At 41.4% G+C, this 19,451-nt stretch overlaps 1 protein-coding gene across 1 annotated transcript in view; it reads left to right on the forward strand.

The window, feature by feature from the left end:
• The window catches only part of SPTLC2 (serine palmitoyltransferase long chain base subunit 2), a 115,447-nt gene that overhangs the window by 85,685 nt on the left and 10,311 nt on the right, over nucleotides 1-19,451 (forward strand). Inside the window, exon 10 of the mRNA XM_080687720.1 lies at nucleotides 19,252-19,387. Within this exon, the coding sequence (XP_080543846.1) occupies nucleotides 19,252-19,387 (136 nt within the window). The remainder of the gene's footprint in view (nucleotides 1-19,251; nucleotides 19,388-19,451) is intronic.

Here is a 19,451-nt window from a genome sequence, read left to right on the forward strand (position 1 = left end):
TAGGAAGCTTTTGGAAATTTTACAATGCAGTCTTAATAACTGTAAATTTAATTTTTTGCACAAAAATATGACTGCTTTGGATTCATAGCATATTAAGCAATTTTACTATGAGATGAATTATCAATAAAAATTTTAGTTAATACTTCAGGAACAGTTTTTTGTCCAGTACAATTAAGTTTTTCTTAAATATTTATTTCAATTAGCCAATTTAAATTAATCTGAAATAAGGTTTCTTTTTTAACTTCACTTGTCCTAGGTTATGGACAATAAATGATATTAATTAGACTTCTTAAATTAGTTTTTAAATAACTTTACATAAACTTTGTCAGGGAGGCAAAAACATAAATTATCTACTTCAGTTTATGAGGCCAAATTTATTGACTTTCAATTACAATTCTTCAGATGTTTGAAGAAAACCTCTTTATTTCTTTCCAAAATAATTTTCAGGCTACAGAGAGTTTCACTTAAAACTCTTAGTCTTTCTTTAAGACTACTATTTTACTGTCAGATTTAATATTTCAACAACAATCTTAGTTTATCCTGTAAATATTAGTGGAAGAGATTTCAAAATTTTTAAATTTCTTCTTTTTATTAAGCTAGAATTTTATTTTTAAAGAGTATCCCCTTTGGCTAATTTGCATATACAGAGGAATCATGGGAGGTCTTAGTAACTTTTTTCAAAGAGAGGAGTTGGCCTTTGTTGTTTCAAGATGGCGGCCCCCAAGGGAGCGGCAAGCCATGAGGCCAACATGGCGGCTGCCAACTCAGGCAGTCCAAAAATGGTGACTGTCTAAACTGTTAAAGCCAAAACTACACTGCAGACAAACAGAAATCTCACTAGCTGTTTCTGGTGGCTTTATTAGAATTTAATTGTTTATAATTTAAGTAGGTATCTTTAATTAAAAAAGCAAAGCAAACTTAGTAAATATTTATGTCTGATTCACAAGGCACAAAAGCAGCCCCACCTTCAGCCTAATTAAAAATGCAGGCAGCTAGCCGAAACCGGTTTGGCTCAATGGATAGAGCGTCGGCCTGCGGACTGAAGGGTCCCGGGTTCGATTCCGGTCAAGGGCATGTACCTTGGTTGCGGGCACATCCCCAGTGGGAGGTGTGCAGGAGGCAGCTGGTCGATGTTTCTCTCTCATCGATGTTTCTAGCTCTCTATCCCTCTCCCTTCCTCTCTGTAAAAAATCAATAAAATATATTTTAAAAAAAAAAATTTAAAAATGCAGGCAGCTAGAAACCGGTTTGGCTCAGTGGATAGAGCTTCGGCCTGCGGACTGAAGGGTCCCGGGTTCGATTCCGGTCAAGGGCATGTACCTTGGTTGCGGGCACATCCCCAGTGGGAGGTGTGCAGGAGGCAGCTGGTCGATGTTTCTCTCTCATCGATGTTTCTAACTCTCTATCCCTCTCCCTTCCTCTCTGTAAAATATCAATAAAATATTTAAAAAATAAATAAATAAAATAAAAAAAAATAAAAATGCAGGCAGCTATGGACTTTTTGTCATTTTAACTTTCCACTGTTGGATTTTAAGAAACATTTTGCCCTCCTTAGAGACCAAAACTTTCATAACATTTATAAGTAAAATATAGTTATTAATTTTTATTTGATAAAGCTTTCCATGCGATTTCAAGTATATTAGATCAGTTAAATTTCAAAAACATTTCCTTTAAGAAGAGAATATAAATTTCTTGAATTACTCCAGGCACCCTTGGAGTCTTCCAAGAATCATCTCTCGGTTAAAGCCTTGAAATTTTAAAATGGAAAAAACCATCAAATATCTATATATGGTTTAAAGATTATATTACTTTTTGTAATTATCTTAAGATATCAATTAAATTTTAACTTGTTATTCAAAATTTCAGTTGGGATCACAGAATTAATCCTTTTTATTTAATTAGACCAATAAGCAACATATTTTGAATTCCTAATTATTAGAGAAAACACATTTTAAATTTCTATACTTTAGGCATTTAATTACCACAACTATATTTACTCCTAATTCAATTTGGATCTTGAACTTTTATTTTATTTTATTATTTTTTTTTTATTGATATTTTACAGAGAGGAAGGGAGAGGGATAGAGAGCTAGAAACATCGATGAGAGAGAAACATCGATCAGCTGCCTCCTGCACACCTCCCACTGGGGATGTGCCTGCAACCAAGGTACATGCCCTTGACCGGAATCGAACCCGGGACCCTTCAGTCCGCAGGCCGATGCTCTATCCACTGAGCCAAACCGGTTTCGGCAGGATCTTGAACTTTTAGAGCTGGCAAGTCAAATACTTAGCAGTTCCTAGATTAATAACTTTACATTTCTAAGAATAAATTTCAAAAATACAAGACATAATCAATTAATAGATTCAATTCTGTCCTCTAGGTTTTTCTCATGAGGAAGCAAACTTCCAAAATTTTAAACTGCCATAACCCACATTTCTCCATGGCAAAACAGGTTCGGCAAGGGCTTAACCAATTGATTTTAAAACGACCATGATTTTTTCTCTCTGGGGAAGTTTGAGTAGCAAACTTGCAGGTATTCAAATGCAAAAATTGTAACATTCTTTAAATATGGCTGCTGGCGGGAAACTGAATTACCTATTCTTCTGGGGGAAGGGCATCTACCCCTTCCTCCACTAACAAAGGGCGTAGCCAGCCTTCACCTGGGCTATTTTGATTTTTATAATATAGTTTTCAACATTTTTTGAGTTTCAAATCCAATTCCAATTATTTTAAGGCATTTACTTTGGATAAATTCTTTTGTAACACAATTCACTGATTTTCTTGAAGGCCTTAAAATTAACTTTTTAACACCCTTCATTAGCATTTTAAAAACCACTCTTTATTATGGAAATGCGAATCCTGTTGCTGGAACTAGCCTGTGTTCTTTCCTTTTGGTCAAATTCACCATTTTTCTCAGGAAAAAATTAGTCTTGGGTTTTTCATTTCTGTAGCCCTTGTAAAGAGTCAAGTCCAGTTCAAGACCGATCTAATATCTGAAATAGGACCGTGTGCACATTTTGTCTTACACTAGCTTTTCTCTTTACACGTGCACAGATATCCCAGACGCATTTCTAAATTTTTAAGACTTTTCATGGCGAGAAGTTAAATTAGCATACTGGGAGAGTGGCCTTCCATATTGGATTGCCACGTGTCTCCCTTCCCCCACATCCTGCTTGCTCTGGGGGAAGTTTTCAGTAACAGAGCTGGCTGCGTAGCTTTTCATGCTTCATAAAGACATATCTTAATTTTTTTCTTTCTTTTTCACTTTCCAAAGTAATTACTAGCACTTAGGCTTATCTTTGCCAAAATTTGCATTTCCCAGCAAGTTCTTCTATAATTTTTAAACAAAACTTTAAGTAATCCCATTGCGGGAGAGCGGATAGCCCTGCCCTCTCCTGCCAACTTTGAATTTCTCTGCACCAGAGGCGGTTTCAGCAGCAGAGTTTCATTTCTTATTACAGATTTTAGATTTCAAATACAAATTAAGATTTTAATTTGAACAAGAAACCACATTCCTTAAGCATGCAAACCAAAAGTCTATAATAAAGTTTACTTTATAACCTAATTCTGCCCCATTAGCCTGGCTGAAAAAGACGTTCCCACCCTACTTACAGATCGCAACTTCTGCAGCTGATCGTGGGCTTTGCATGCGGTGAATTTCCCTCACCCATATGGTGATCTTTTCCCCACCTTTTCAGTGTATTTTTTCCCCTTCTTCACTCTAGGTGAAAATATCCCCTCCAGAGGTCCCACGTTGAAGGCGCCAGTTTGTAGTGTCCCATGTTTGGGCTCCAGTTTGTAGTGAACCCCTTTCACGTCCCACGTGGTTCAGGGTTCAGGTTCAGGGTTCGGGCTCTGGAGGAGGCTTCACACAAATGAAAGAGACTAGAACATATTAATTTGGAAATATTGGGGGCCAGGTGGAAGCCCAACTCAAGGGGAAGGACTCCGATCTGCTCCGGCCTAGTGATCCCTTTTATTAAGACTATAGGATCCACCCATAGCTCTAGGCAGGCAATTCCAGTAATAGCCAATCAGCAAGGATTTACATAAGATTAAAAGGTGGAGGTTGCTTTAGCTACCATTGTCTCTACTAGACAGTGGGTGGAGGCTCTGACCTTTCAGAGCTTCAAGGTTGACCAGCCTTCCGGGTTCCTTGTCCACACCTCTCTGCTAGTGAGGACAATGGGCGGCTTCCAACAGGTGGGCAGTTGGGGGGACCAGGCCTGCAGGGGACAGCAGTTAGGGACAATTGGGCTGGCAGGGGAGCCGTTAGGTGTCGATTAGGCTGCCAGGGGAGTGGTTAGGGTGTGATCAGGCTGGAAGGCAGAAGCAGTTAGGGGCAATCAGGCAGGCAGGCAGGTGAGCAGTTGGGAGCCAGCAGTCCTGGATTGTGAGAGGGATGTTCAACTGCCTGTTTAGGCCGGTGGGATCAGGCCTAAATGGACAGTCAGACATCCCTCAAGGGGTCCCACATTGGAGAGGTTGCAGGCTGGGCTGAGGGACCCCCCCCCCCCCCCGGCTCAAATTTCGTGCACCAGGCCTCTAGTAAATAAATAAAATGGCTTAGTACAATGCATACAGTCAACCCTCCATATCCGCAGTAATCCAAGGATGTGAAACCCAGGGTTACGAAGGGTCAAATGTATATTTATTGAAAATAATCCACATGTAGTGAACCTGCACAATTCAAACCCATGTTGTTCAAGATTCAACTGTATACTCTCCATCCGCTTTTCATATCCATTGCTATTGCCGTAGTCCAACCCATCATCTTTCCCATGTTCTCTCTGCTTCTGTCTTTGAACCTATTCTAAATATAGCACTTGGGGTAATCTGGTTGAAATGTAGGATATCATAGGAATCCTCTGTTGAAGAACCCTTCCAGGGGGCTCCTTATACTTCTTTAACTCATACAGTGAAGATTTTTGTGGCCCTTGTGATCAGGCCCTTTGTTGACCTCATCTATTCCACCATCCCCTCCCTCCCTCAACTCCATTCACACTGGCTTACCTGGCCCTTAAAAATGCCAGTCATGCACCCAGCCAGCATGGTTCAGTGGTTGAGCATCAGCCTATGAACCAGGAGGTCACGGTTCAATTCCCAGTCAGGGCACATGCCCGGGTTGTGGGCTCGATCCCCAATGTGTGGGGTGTGCAGGAGGCAGCCAATCAATGATTCTCTCTCATCATTGATGTTTCTTTCTCTCTCTCCCTCTCCTTCTCTAAAATCTATAAAAATAGGTTAAAAAAATGCCAGTCATGCTTTTGCTTCCATGCTTTGGCTTCCAACTCCTGGTCATGCTTTGGCTTCCAGCTTTATGGAGATAGCACTTGGCCCACTCAGGTCCTTTCTCAAGTGCACTTGGATGAGGCATTTATCTTTTTGATGTCCATCTCCCACACTGGAACGTAAGCTCCACACAGGCAGGAGTTTTTTCTCTTTCATTCTTTACAAAATAACTAAGGTCCAAAACAGTATCTGGCACACAGAGGGTAGGTCTCAGGATATATTTAGCGTCTGCTTGTCTAGCACAGGATACATTCTCCCCTTTCTATGTAGTCTTCCTGGTGAGATTTTTGCCTTTGGTGTAATGGTCTTTATACCACTTTTATATATCCTACTAGAGGCCCAGTGCACAAATTCGTGCACGGGTGGGGTCTGCCAACCCGCCCCTGATGGTAGGGGGGTGGCCAGGAGAGGTTGGCTGACTGTCCTCCCCCCCCGCCCCGTCCCCGGCCAGCCCACCCTCGATTGGCAGGGGCGGCAGGCAGTTGGTGTACATCCCACCGGTCCCCCAAGATCAGGAACTGCACAGACGCCCCTAGAGCACCAGCGCTGCGCATTCTTTTGCACGCTTCTTCAGTCTCCTCCATGAGCTTCAGGGCCACAGGAGGTGTGGTGCTTCCTGGGAGTTGTAGTGTGCTTCCTCCACAAAGGGCCCTCCTGTTTTAGAGAACTACGCCTCCCGGCATACCCCGTGCGAGGGCACCAGGCACTTGCCCAGGTCGGCCTTATTCATCAGTGCAGAGTGGAGGACCCGGGAAGCCGGCTGAGGCGGTAGGAGGGAATGTATACAGTCAGTCCTCCACATCCTAAGTGTGGGAGGCAATCAATTGATGTGTCTCTTTCACATTGATGTTTCTCTCTCTCTTTCTTTCCACCTCCCTTCCACTCTCTCTAAAAATCAATGGGAAAATATCCTTGGGTGAGGATTAAAAAAACAAACACAAAACACACATAAACACACACACACACACACACACACACACACACACACACAAATACTAACGAAGTAGAGCTTGGAGGCTACTAACATTTTTGAAACCTCAGGGAAGCCTATCATTAAGATATAAAACTGCTTTTTTAAAAAACCTCAATAATCTAGTATATAAAAATAATTAAATAGAAAGATTTCACTTATTTCATATATATTTGCTAGTGATATCTACCTATCTATCTAATAGAGAAATATGCTAATTAACCGGGACACTGTAACGGATCGACCGGACAGGAGGAGGTTGCGCGTGCAGCGTTGGGGGCGGGGCGGCAGGAGCCTCTGCGTGCCTGCGCTGGGAGAGGGCCTGATCAGCAGCGGCTGCGGCGGCTTCAAGGGCCGGAGAGGGAGGCGGCCGTGGCTACTGCAGGCCCAGAGAGCGAGGCAGGGCTGGACTGGTGACTTGAGGGTGGATTTCGAATCGCGCACTGGGCTTCTAGTATATCTATACTAGTAAAAGGGTAATATGTAAATTGGTCACGACACCCTCACAGTAACAATCAAACAGCAGGCTGCATGGGGCAACAAGGTTGGAATGGGGGTTAGCGAGGGACGACCAAACGACTGACCAGCAGGCTGCGTGGGGCGACCAGGCTGGCAGGGGGGTTAGCGAGAGATGACCAAATGACTGACCAGCTGAGGGGGGCGACCAGGCTGGCAGGGGGGTTAGTGAGAAACAACCAAACGACTGACCAGCAGGCTGCGTGGGACAACCAGGCCAGCAGGGTGGGGGCAGTGAGGGGCGACCAGGCTGGCAGGGGGGGCAGTGAGGGGCGACAGGCCAGCATGGGGGGGGGGCAGTGAGGGGCGACAGGCCAGTGCAGGGTGGGCAGTTGTGGGCAACCAGGCCAGTGGGGCAGGCAGTTGGGGGTGACCAGGCCGGCAGAGGGGGCAGTTGGGGGTGACCAGGCCAGTGCGGGGGGGCAATTGGGGGTAACCAGGCCGGCAGGGGAGCGGATAGGGGGTGATCAGGCTGGCGGGCAGAAGCTGTTAGGGGCAATCAGGCAGGCAGGCAGATGAGCGGTTAGGAGCCAGCAGTCCAAGAATGTGAGAGGGATCCCAGATTGGAGAGGGTGCAGGCTGGGCTGAGGGACACCCCCCACAAATGCACTAATTTCATGCACCAGGCCTCTAGTATATATATGTAAAAGCCCAGAGACCAAACAGCAAAACAACCAGAATGACTGGAGTGACAGGTTGCTATGACGCACACTGCGGCGGCCAACCAGCCCTACTGGGCCCCCCCAAACTCCCACGGCCCCTCTTCCCAGTTGGCCCTACCCCTGATTCTTTTAACTCTTACTTGAGGAACTTATTAACACAAATGTGTCATCTTTATCTGTAATTGACAATGTTAAATTTGATGAAATAGTTCATTAATATGAAATAAACTAGAGGCCTGGTGCACAGATTCATGCACTGGTGGGGTCCCTCGGCCTGGCCTGCAGGGTTCGGGCCGAAACCAGCTCTCCAACATCCCTGAGGCGTCCCGGATTGCGAGAGAGTGGTTCTTGGGTGATTCACCCTGGAATCAGGCTCCCTTCTCTCTGGTTCATGGTGCGTCACCTGAGAACCACAGCTGCCAAGTCACCACAGCTTGGCAGCTTCTGTGTTGAGCGTCTGCCCCCTGGTAGTCAGTGTGCTTCATAGCTACCAGTCAGATGGTCACTTGGGCTTTTATATATATAGACTAGAGGCCCAGTGCACGAAATTCTTGCACTGGTAGGTTCCCTAGCAGCTGCCAGCTGCGGGCCGGGTACTCCCTCCCTTCCCCCAGCCTCCTGCTGCCCCTGCCGCCGCCAGCTGGGGCCTCCCTCCCTTCCCCTGGCCTGCCCTGCCCCCTGATCAAACTCCTGGTCAGGGGGACAATTTCCCTACTATGTTTTTATTATATAGGATAATATGGAACAACCTCTGGGCTCCTAAAAACCCCAGAGACCTCAGAAATTTTTTTTATTACAGTTAGTAAATATCAATTCTAAATGTTCACTTGTCAACCCTACTTCCCCTTTCTTAAAAGAAGTAAAAGTTATTTGTATAACTGATTTCCTGATTAAGTGGAATCAGGAATCCCAGCAATTCTCACTATTAAAGGATATGCTTGCACATGTAAGGAATGTTCTGTTTACGTAAGGTCTGTTTAGTTTAAGAACATCTTAAGCCCTGGTACAGTCCAGCCTTCCTTAAACTCTCTGTGTATACTCATTCTGCTCAATTTCGCCTCTTTTAAAATGGAACTCAAGCCCTCTACTTTCCAAACAAACCCACCCCTCCTTTCTAATTCAGCAAAAGTGTTAGTCCTAAGAAAATTATTACTTATTGTCAATGTTATATTTGACCTTCAGAATTTCAGTTTCCAGTCTTCCTAGAAAACACTTTTTTCCCCCTACAGTTTCAGGAGAACTTTTGTTATACATTGATATTATGCTCACCCAGAGATGTTTAAGCTTTTTAAATTCCAAGTTGACATTTTCCGTGAGCATGACGTATTGGTCCATGCTTTAGTACTATAGTGATGTCATTTAAACTTTTTCTTTGCTGAATAGTTCTGTACTCCATTGCATCCTAAAAGTTTCAGTAATAATGTCCCATAGCGCTACTAAAAGGCAGTCTTCCAGTAGGCAGCCTGAACACGATTAGCTGCCAATACCGTGCCAGGCTTCCATCAACCTCTCCCTCTTAGCTGAATATGTACAAGAAACACCAAGTACTAAAACATCTAGGGGAAAAGGTGACTTTATGGGAATGAAAGTAGATGCAGAGATAGAAAATAAATGGCCAACATTGTCAGATTTGTGCATTTATTCACATGATTATTTTAAAAGGGAAAAGGAGAACGAGTAAGGCCCAGGCCCTTTATCCTTTCATTTCCTGCCTTTAACTCTGAAGTGCTGTTTTCATAACACTTCCCCTGTCTTAATTCCTGGAACACCCAACATCAAAAATTTTGATTTTTTTTTTTTTTTTTTCTAATTCAACTGAAACAACAAAGGCTAAGAGAATGCCCGAGCCTACCACTGTAAAATCTATATAGTTCTGTTTTGGGCTTGGTTTTTTTGTTTGCATGGTAAAAGGGTGATTATTAAATTGTAGTTGGATATATTTAAGATTATGAATTGAGATATCAGAAGTTTAACCTCATTCTAGTTTTTTTAACATTTATTTTGATTTCAGAGAGGAAGGGAGAGGGAGAGAGAGAGAGAGAGAGAAACATCAATGATGAGAGAGAATCACTGATTGGCTGCTTCCTGCATGCCCCCCACTGGTGACCAAGCCCTCAACACGGGCATGTGCCCTTGACCAGAATCGAACCTGGGGCCCTTCAGTCCACAGGCTAACGATCTATCCACTGAGCCAAACCAGCTAGGGCTCATTCCAGATTTTTAACTGCAATTGATTTTCCAAGTATTTAAATTTTTATTTTTATTTAAGTGTTTACATTCATACAGTGAAGTGCACAAATCTTAGGCATTCAATTCAATGAATAAAACACACCCATCTAACCACCACCTGATCACGGAATAGAATATTTCTAGTATCCCCGAAGACTGTCTTGTGCTTCTTCTAGTCCATTCCTCTTTGCCAAAGATAAACCAATATTTTCACTCTGTATATTAGTCTTGCCCATTCTTAAAATTCATATAAATGGAATCTTACATACAATCTTTTTTTTTTTATATATTTTTTATTGATTTCAGAGAGGAAGGGAGAGGGAGAGATAGATAGAAACTTCAGTGATGAGAAAGAATCGTTGATTGGCTGCCTGCTGCACTCCCCACACTGGGGATCGAGTCCACAACCCGGGCATGTGCCCCAACGGGGAATCAAACTGTGACCTCCTGGTTCATATGTCGAAGATTAACTACTGAGCCATGCCTGCCAGGCTTACGTACAGTCTTTATATATAATCCTTCTTTTGAATCTGGCATATTGTATTAATCAGTATATCTTTGAGATTCACCCATATATTTAGTTGGAAATAGATATTTATTGCTACCTTGTTTCCCATTGTTTGACTATCTTATAGTTTATCTGATGGGCATTTGGGTTGTGTATTGATTTTGGCTGTTATCAAGAGTGACATTCTTGTACCTGTTTTACCTGTGTTTTTGGTACACAATTCTGTTGGGTATATGTACCTAGAAATGGAATTGTTGGGTCATAGAGTAGGCATACTAGTATGTTCAGGTTTAGTATATCTTTCTTTTTTTAAAAAAAGTTTTAGTTGATTGATTTTAGAGAGAGAGAAAGACAGAGAGACAGAAACATTGAGTATAAGTTGTTCCACTTATTTATGCATCCATTGTTTGATTCCTCTTTGTGCCTTGACCAGGAATCAAACCCTCAACCTTGATATATTGAGATGACACTCTAACCAACTGAGCTACCCATCTAGGGCCTCAGTATATCTTTCTTTCTTTTTTAATGCTATTTTTTAATTGATTTTTTGAGAGGGAGAGAAAGGGAGAGGGATAGAGAGGTAAAAACATCGATGAGAGAGAAACATCATTGATTGGCTGTCTCCTGAACGCTCCCTACTAGGGATTGAGCCTGCAACCCAGGCATGTACCCTGACAAGGAATCAAACCCGTAACCGCTTCATTCATGGGTTGATGCTCAACCACTGGGCAACACCGGTCAGACTCAGTGTATCTTTCTTATCAGGAGGTAAGGTGGGTTAGTAGTTGACCTGGTAATATTTAGAGATATAGTAACTGAAGCAAAATAATAACTTTCTTATGGTTGGAAATTACTTTCCTGGAAAAGGGGGAAGGAAAAAAGCACTTATCGAACCTGGCATTGTGCTTGCTATATAATACTTTCTTTGCCTTAAAAGGAGTCTGTACTAAAAGCTTCCATAATTAGCCTTTGAAAACATAGTTTGCATGTGATTTGACTTATCTGATACTGTAAACACTTGTATAGGAGGTCTTTAAGATATAAACTCCAGTTTTAGATTATCAGTGGAGACATATTCTTAATATAGGCAAAGTAAACAGTGAGGCTATCTGGGCTTATTCTGTTTTTCATTTGTGTGTGTGCATTTTAATTTTTAGTTTTTTATTTTAGAGAGGGAGAAGAGGAGAGAGAGAAATATTGACTTGTTATTCCACTTATTTATGCATTCATTAGTTGATTCTTGTATGTGCCCTGACCAGGGCCCGAACCTGAAACCTTGGTGTATTGGGACAATGCTGTAACCAACTGAGCTACCTGGCTAGGGCTGGTTTTTTTTAAATGCTTTTGAAGGGAAAAACCACAGGAGTAAAACATGTTCCTTTTTACTCTGCAGTATAATTCAACCAAAATAATATATATTAGAAAAAGTAATTTTCCAAATAGTAAAACAAGACCTTGGACAGATGCTTAAAGTAAATGATTGATAGTTAATACTTTATTAGACATAAAATATTAAATTAAAGAAATAAGAACTATCCACAACGTAATGTTTTTGATATTATAAATTAGAACATGGCGATGGGTAGAATTTTTCCATATTTTATCCCACCCCAAGTGCCTTAACTAACTAAAACCATTTTGGGGGCTGTGTTTTATTTGGGGGACCCTAAATTTAGAAAACCCTTATCTGCTTTGAGATTGTGACCTTTAAGAAGAACAGGAGGAGGGGAAAAGAAGTGCTTTGATTTCAGATTTTTCCAGCCCATTATAATTAACTGGAAAGTATAAGTCTGAAGAGTAGCAGTAATTTTATTTTATTTTTCCCAGGAAGGCAGATTATATCAGCATATCCAGGAAATCTAAGAAGATTAGGAGCTGTATAATGGAATATAATGTGAGTTAGGAGAACAACTCTGGCTGAACATCATTTATATTTCTGTCCTTTATTTTGAAAGAGTTCAGTTAACACCATAAATGTTATTTTGGAAGTTTCAGACTCAAACACATTTTGTTGATTATGTCATGTTATATAAAAGTTCATCAGCTAAATTGAAAATTATACTACTATTTAAGCAGGTGAGTACATGCTATATTCTTTGAAACATAAATTCTGTGTAAATAGCACTAATTCCATACTTTCTTTGCCTTAGACAAAATGAGTAATAATAGAGTAGTTCTTTCAGACCTTAAGATTACATGGCTGAGAATTTTGAGAATTCTGGATTGAGACTTGATTGAAATATTCCTTTTGAAAATGGCTGAAATACAAGTGGTACAACTTCATAATCTATTTGGCAGTGGATAATAAATATAGTTCTCTAAATCTAATTCTGTTTTATAAAAGCGACTTAAAGTTATCATTATACCATGTTTATCAATAGGTAGATAATTGTGATGCTTCTTCCATCTCTGTCCTAAAAAGCCTTCCTATTTCCTTAAAGGAATTAAATCTAATAATTCCATCAGAACCTATTGATAATTTCAAAATAATGACTTCCTTCCTGAGCATAAAGTTTATTAAAGATATATGCTGTGTTCTCTGAGAAATAAATTACACACATTTACTTTTTCATGCCAAGCTGTGAATTTTTATAAAAGAGGTTCTAAAAATGGTTTCATTCTAACAAACCATATTGATGCAGTCTTAAAGGACCGCCACAGAGTGAGGTTCAGTTGTAAAGTTCACGAGAAGTTAGTAGAGGTTTTCTCCAAATTGCTCTTATGCTTTTTATTGCACTTAAAGATAAAGATTTATGTTTGAGAAGCAGAGAAGAATGCTGTCTTTTTATGTAACCACCTGTGCTCTTAGGCAAGGATGAAGACCTTTTAAGAGTTATATTTTTTTAACAAAGCTAAACATTCTAAAATTAATTTATTTTTTTATAAAGGTAACATTGCTTAAATAGCAAATTTCAGGTATGCAACATTATAATTTGTTTCTGTATACTCTATTTCCTGCTTATCACAAAAGTCTAGTTTCTCTCCATTACCATATAATTGACCTCCTTTACCCATTTCATCTTCCCACATTCCTTTCCCTCTGATTACCACCTTTCTGTTGTCTAGATCTATGGGTTTGTTTTTGTTTTGTTATATTTATTAATTTGTTACTTTTTTTGTTTTATATTCCATATGAATGAAATCATACAGGTTTTGTTCTTTTCCATCTGATTTATTTCACTTAGCATAATATCCTCAACATCCATCTGTGTTGTCACAAATGGTAATTTTTCATCTTTTTATGACTGAGACCGTGTGTGTGCACGTACACAGGCGCGCACATACCATATCTTCTTTATTCACTCATTCATTGATGGACACTTAGGTTGTTTCTGTATCTTGGCTATTGTAAATAATGCTGCAGTGAATATAGGGAAACATACATCTTTTTGAATTAGTGTCCTTATAAGTAGAGAATTGTTTTTCATCTGAATTTATAGCTGCCAAAATGTAGGTTGATAATCTCAAGTCTGATATTCATTAACATATGAAGGATAAATAAATTTTGGTATACCTTTACAAAGGAATACTATTCAGAAATATAAAGGATATATAAATTGGGAATTTTAAATGCCTATTCCCAGTATCTTCGGGTTGTGTATACATGTGTTATTTAGATGTATTTTCTTTTGGGACTCTTATTGTCAGGGAACAGATTATGAATGGTGAGAGTGAGATTTCCACTTCTTTCATTTAAAAAAAAAAAAACACATTTAAAATGATATAGCAATTAGTGGAAAAGTTAAGGTCTAAATCTCTTAACATTTCTTCTTTATTGATAATTTTTCTTGATATTCTTGGAATATATTTCTTGGGACTTTTAAATAAAAGGTTTTTGGTGCATGATAAGAAAATAGCAAGTTGGGCCCTAGCCGGTTTGGCTAAGTGGATAGAGCGTTGGCCTGTGGACTGAAGGGTCCCAGGTTCAATTCCAGCCAAGGGCACATGCCTGGGTTGCAGGCTCAATCCCCAGTAGGGGGTGAGCAGGAGGCAGCTGATCAGTGATTCTCATCATTGATGTTTCTATCTATCCTTCTCCCTTCCTCTCTAAAATCAATAAAAATATTTTTTTTAAAAATTAAAGAAAATAGCAAGTTGCAAAATGATAAAGTGAGCATGAGAAAAATTAATGTACACTATTATGCAAATGTTCACTCAATTTTTTAGAAACCATCTTTAATGAGATATCATTTACATACAATGAAATTCACCAATTTTAAGTGTATAATTCCATGAGTTTTGACAGATGTATAGTTATGTAACCATACTACAATGAAGGGATCGAGTATTTTTGTCACCTCAAAAGTTTCCTCATATCCCTTGGCTGCCAATCCTTCCTCCATTCCTTTGCAACCACAGATCTGTTTCCTGTCACTGTAATTGTCTCTTTAAAATTTTTTATAAATGAATTCACACAGTGTACTAGTATATAGTCTTTGGTGACTGGCTTATTTAACAATGCTTATGAGATTCATCAGCATTATTGTAGCAATTGTTTCTTTTTTTTTTTTTTTAAATATATTTTATTGATATTTCACAGAAAGGAAGGGAGAGGGATAGAAAGCTAGAAACATCGATGAGAGAGAAACATCGATCAGCTGCCTCCTGCACACCTCCCACTGAGGATGTGCCCGCAGCCAAGGTACATGCCCTTGACCGGAATCGAACCCGGGACCTTTCAGTCCGCAGGCCGACGCTCTATCCATTGAGCCAAACCGGTTTCGGCGCAATTGTTTCTTTTTATATGTTTTCTTTATCTTCTTGTCTTGTTTCCTCTACTTTTCTAAATGTTGAAGCATTTTTTAAAATGTATTTTTATTTCAGAGAGAGGAAGGGAGAGGGGGAGAGAGAGATAGAAACATCACTGATGAAAGAGAATGATTGATCAGCTGCCTCCTTTATGCCCCCTACTGGGGATTGAACCCACAACCCAGGCATGTGCCCTGACTGGGAATTGAACCCAGGACTTCCTAGTTCATGGGTGGATGTTCAACCAATGAGCCACACTGGCCAGCCTAGGAGCATAATTTAATAGCATTACTCTGTTATTTCTGGTCTATTTCTGTTGATTGAATTTTCTCCTAGTTGTAGGTCATATTTTCCTATTTCTATGAATGCGTGGATTGTTTTTATTATATGTCAGATATATTTCCATTATTGGGTGTTGCATTTTGTTGTATTCCTTTTGATAATTTTGGACTTTGTTCTTGAAATCAATTGGATCTTTTTGAGACTCACTTTTAAGGTTTGTTAGAGTGGGTCCAGCACAAGTCTCAGGCTAATTTAGCTCCATTACTAATGTGATACCCTTCTGAGGTCTTTCCATGTGGGTGGGTGAAAATAAAACTATTGCCAACTCAGTTGGCTGCATTCTGGTGTATCCTTCCCCGGCCCCTGATGGTTTCTTCTCATACTTATGCAGGTCAGCACTCTGCCAGAGGCTCTCAATGGGCCCTTCCATAGATCCCCTCATCCTCTCCTGTATACTGCACAACAAATTCTAGCCTCCTTAGCTTCTCCAACTCCCATCTCTGGTGTCCTCAACTGTCAAGACTAGGTTCCCCCGCCCTATGCAGCAGATTGGGACCTGCTCTAAGTAGCACGGGGACAATACAAAGGCTCACCTCCTGTTAACCTTCTCAGTCCTACACTGCCTGTGGCCCAGTGCCTGGAGACCATCCTATGTAATAAAAGAGTAATATGCAAATTAACCTGCCTCCACTACATCCACAAGCCACGCCCACCAAACAATCAGGAGCAAGTATGCAAATTAACCCAACCAAGATGGCTCGGCCACGGAGAGAGCAGGAGGCTTGGGTTTCCCCGGCAATGGAGGAAGCCAAGCTTTCTGCCCGCCCTGGCCTCTGCTCAAGGCTACAAAGTTTCAGTTATAGAAGATAAATAAATCCCAACAAAAATGGTGGCAGCCACGGAGCTGGAGAGAGCAGGAGGCTTGGGTTTCCCCAGCGATGGAGGAAGCCAAGCTTTCCGCCCGCCCTGGCCTCTGCTCAAGTCTACAAAGTTTCAATTATAGAAGATAAATAAATCCCAGATACCAGGGCCTCCACTTGGGTCGCCGGGGGGCATGGCCGGCCTGCAAACCACCACAGGCCCCCCGCCCAAGCTGCCCCATACCCCAAGGGAACCCCTACCCTGATCCGGGACACCCTTCAGGGCAAACCAGCTGGCCCCCACCCGTGCCCCAGGCCTCTAGCCTATCTAATAAAAGAATAATATACAAATTGACTGTCACTCCAACACACAAGATGGCTGCCCCCATGTGGACCCAAGATGGCCACCACAAGTTGGCCAGCAGGGGAGGGCAGTTGGGAGGGACCAGGCCTGCAAGGGAGGGCAGTTGGGGGCGATCAAGCCTTCAGGGGAGGGCAGTTAGGGGTGACAAGGCCAGCAGAGGAGGGAAGTTGGGGGTGACCAGGCCTGCAGGGAAGGGCAGTTGAGGGGGACCCAGGCCTGCAGGGGAGGGCAGTTAGGGGCAATCAGGCTAGCAGGGGAGCAGTTAGGCATCAATCAGGCTGGCAGGGGAGTTTTTAGGGGGTGATCAGCTGGCAGGCAGAAGCGGTTAGGGGCAATCGGGAAGGCAGGCAGGCAAACAGTTGGGAGCCAGCAGTCCTGGATTGTGAGAGGGATGTCCGACTGCCTGTTTAGGCCCGATCCCAGTAGGACATCCCTTGGAGAGGGTGCAGGCTGGACTGAGGGACACCCCCCGCCCCGTGCACGAATTTCATGCACCAGGCCTCTAGTTGTTTTATATACTTCATCCAGTTTTCTATTGTTTATAGCAGGAAGATAATCTGGTCACTGGTATGCTATCATGCCAGAGTGGAATTCTCTTCTTTTAAATAAGAGTAAGCATATATTGCTATTTCTAGAGTGCATGGCTCATCATTCCTTAACATACTTAAATATAACACACTTTAATGTCTGCTTTATTATTTGTAAGTTATATCATAATTTTAGTGATGTTCATTAGAGTTCATATTAAGCTAATCTATGTTTGAGTGTTATATTTTGGTCAACTTGAAATTATTTACATAGAGAGTATTAAATTCGGGTTATTTGTTAATCCTCACCCAAGGATATTTTTTCCACTGATTTTTAGGAAGAGTAGAAGAGAGAGAGGGAAAGACAGACAGGAACATAGATGTGAGAGAGACACATCAATTGGTTGCCTCCTGCATGAGTGCTGACCAGGGCCTGGGCCAGGGAGAAGCCTTCAACCAAGGTACATGCCTTTGGCTGGAATCGAACCTCAGGACCCTTTGGTCCACAGGCCAACACTCTATCCACCTGAGCCAAACAGGCTAGGGCAATTTAGGGTTATTTGTAGCAAATATATCTAAAGTAGCTTCCCATCAGAAATAGATATAATAGTATTCTAATTCTAAGGAAATATATTAACCATCTGTATTTATGGTTGATTGATTTATCCTTTGAATTGTATGATGTTTGTTTGTTTTTAATATTAATTTTCTGGCTTTCTAATATATATGAGAAAATGACTGCAAACCTTTTTTTCTTATTGGATTTATTGGGATGACATTGGTTAATAAAATTATATAAGTTTCAAGTGTATAATTCTATAAGACATTGTATTGTGTATTCAACACTCCAAGTCAAGTCTCCTTCAAGCATCACCATTTATCTTCCTTCACCCTCTCAGACCTCCCCCAACCCCCTCAGCAAACCTTTTCTTACTTGGGCGTATTTGTAATTAAGACCATCTTTTTTTTTTTTAATATATTTTATTGATTTTTTACAGAGAGGAAGGGAGAGGGATAGAGAGTTAGAAACATCGATGAGAGAGTAACATCGATCAGCTGCCTCCTGCACACGCCCTACTGGGGATGTGCCAACAACCAAGGTACATGCCCTTGACTGGAATCGAACCCAGGACCCTTCAGTCCGCAGGCCGACACTCTCTCCACTGAGCCAAACCGGTCACTGCAAGACCATCTTTTGAATTCATGGCTTGCTCTCTATTACAGAACAGTTGTTGGGATATCTGTTCATAGATTGACCTACCATAATGTCAAAAACAGGCCAAACATTTAGTCATTTAGCAGTTAGAGAAATGTATGTTTTCATCCATTGGTATTATAGGGGAGATGGACAATGTGGGATTAAAAATATGGTTTTATATTATTACTAGAGGCCCAGTGCACGAATTCATGCACTGGTGGGGTCCCTTAGCCTGGCCTGCACCTTCTCGCAATCCGGGACCACTTGGGGGATGTCGGAGAGCCAGTTTTGACCTGATCCCCACAGGCCAGGCCAAGGGACCCCACCGGTGCACAAATTCGTGTACCAGGCCTCTAGTATGCATATAAGATCTTTAGTTAATCTCTTCCCGCTCTCCCCCCTCCCACTTTCCCTCTGAGATTCATCGGTCTGTTCCATGTTTCGATGCCTGTGGCTTCTGCTTCTGCGTTGAGCGTCTGCCCTATGGTGGTCAGTCATAGCTACCAGTCAGCCGGTCACCTAGACTTTTATATGTATAGATAGATATGCTGTTGCTGTCTGGTAGGAGTTTTAGGGAAATAAAATCAAACTCTTAAGAGGAAAATTTGAGTCTCTACATGGCTCTATCTCTGGTCTTATGTGTAAAATTATTCACAGCACCGTTAGATGGAATGAATATTAAAGTTGAGAGACCTAGATTCTAGTCTCAGCTGTGCCACTTATTACCATGTGACTACCAGCCAATCACCACTTTTGTGAGAGTCTCCTGATCTATAAAATGAAGATGAAAATGAATATCTACCTACTGCAAAGGGATGGTAGGCTGTTAAATGAGATGACAGTGTTTGAGGGCGCTAATGTGCAATGGAAATATTAGTTATTAAACTTTGTGCATTACTATAAAATCTGTTGTCAACACCTAGTATGACAGAATACAAAGCAAGATATATTTATATTTCATACAGCTTGCTGTGCAAAAATATTTTATGTTGGAAAAGAAGAAATAAATCATAGGACTGATAGAATGGAGATGGAGGCGATTGCTATCTTTTTTTCTTAGTATTATTTTATTTCTCTTCCCATGATTTTCCAGGCAAAGAGTGTATACAGCAATTAGCTGAAAACACCAGGTATTTCAGGAGACGTTTGAAAGAGATGGGCTTCATCATCTATGGAAATGAAGATTCTCCAGTGGTGCCTTTGATGCTTTACATGCCAGCCAAAATCGGGTACGTTTTATTGCACAATACAAACTGGTCTCTCTAGACTTAAGGTTTCTGTGATATGAGACTC

This window comes from Plecotus auritus (genome assembly GCF_963455305.1).
Source record: "Plecotus auritus genome assembly, chromosome: 1".
In the NCBI taxonomy this organism is placed as follows: domain Eukaryota; kingdom Metazoa; phylum Chordata; class Mammalia; order Chiroptera; family Vespertilionidae; genus Plecotus; species Plecotus auritus.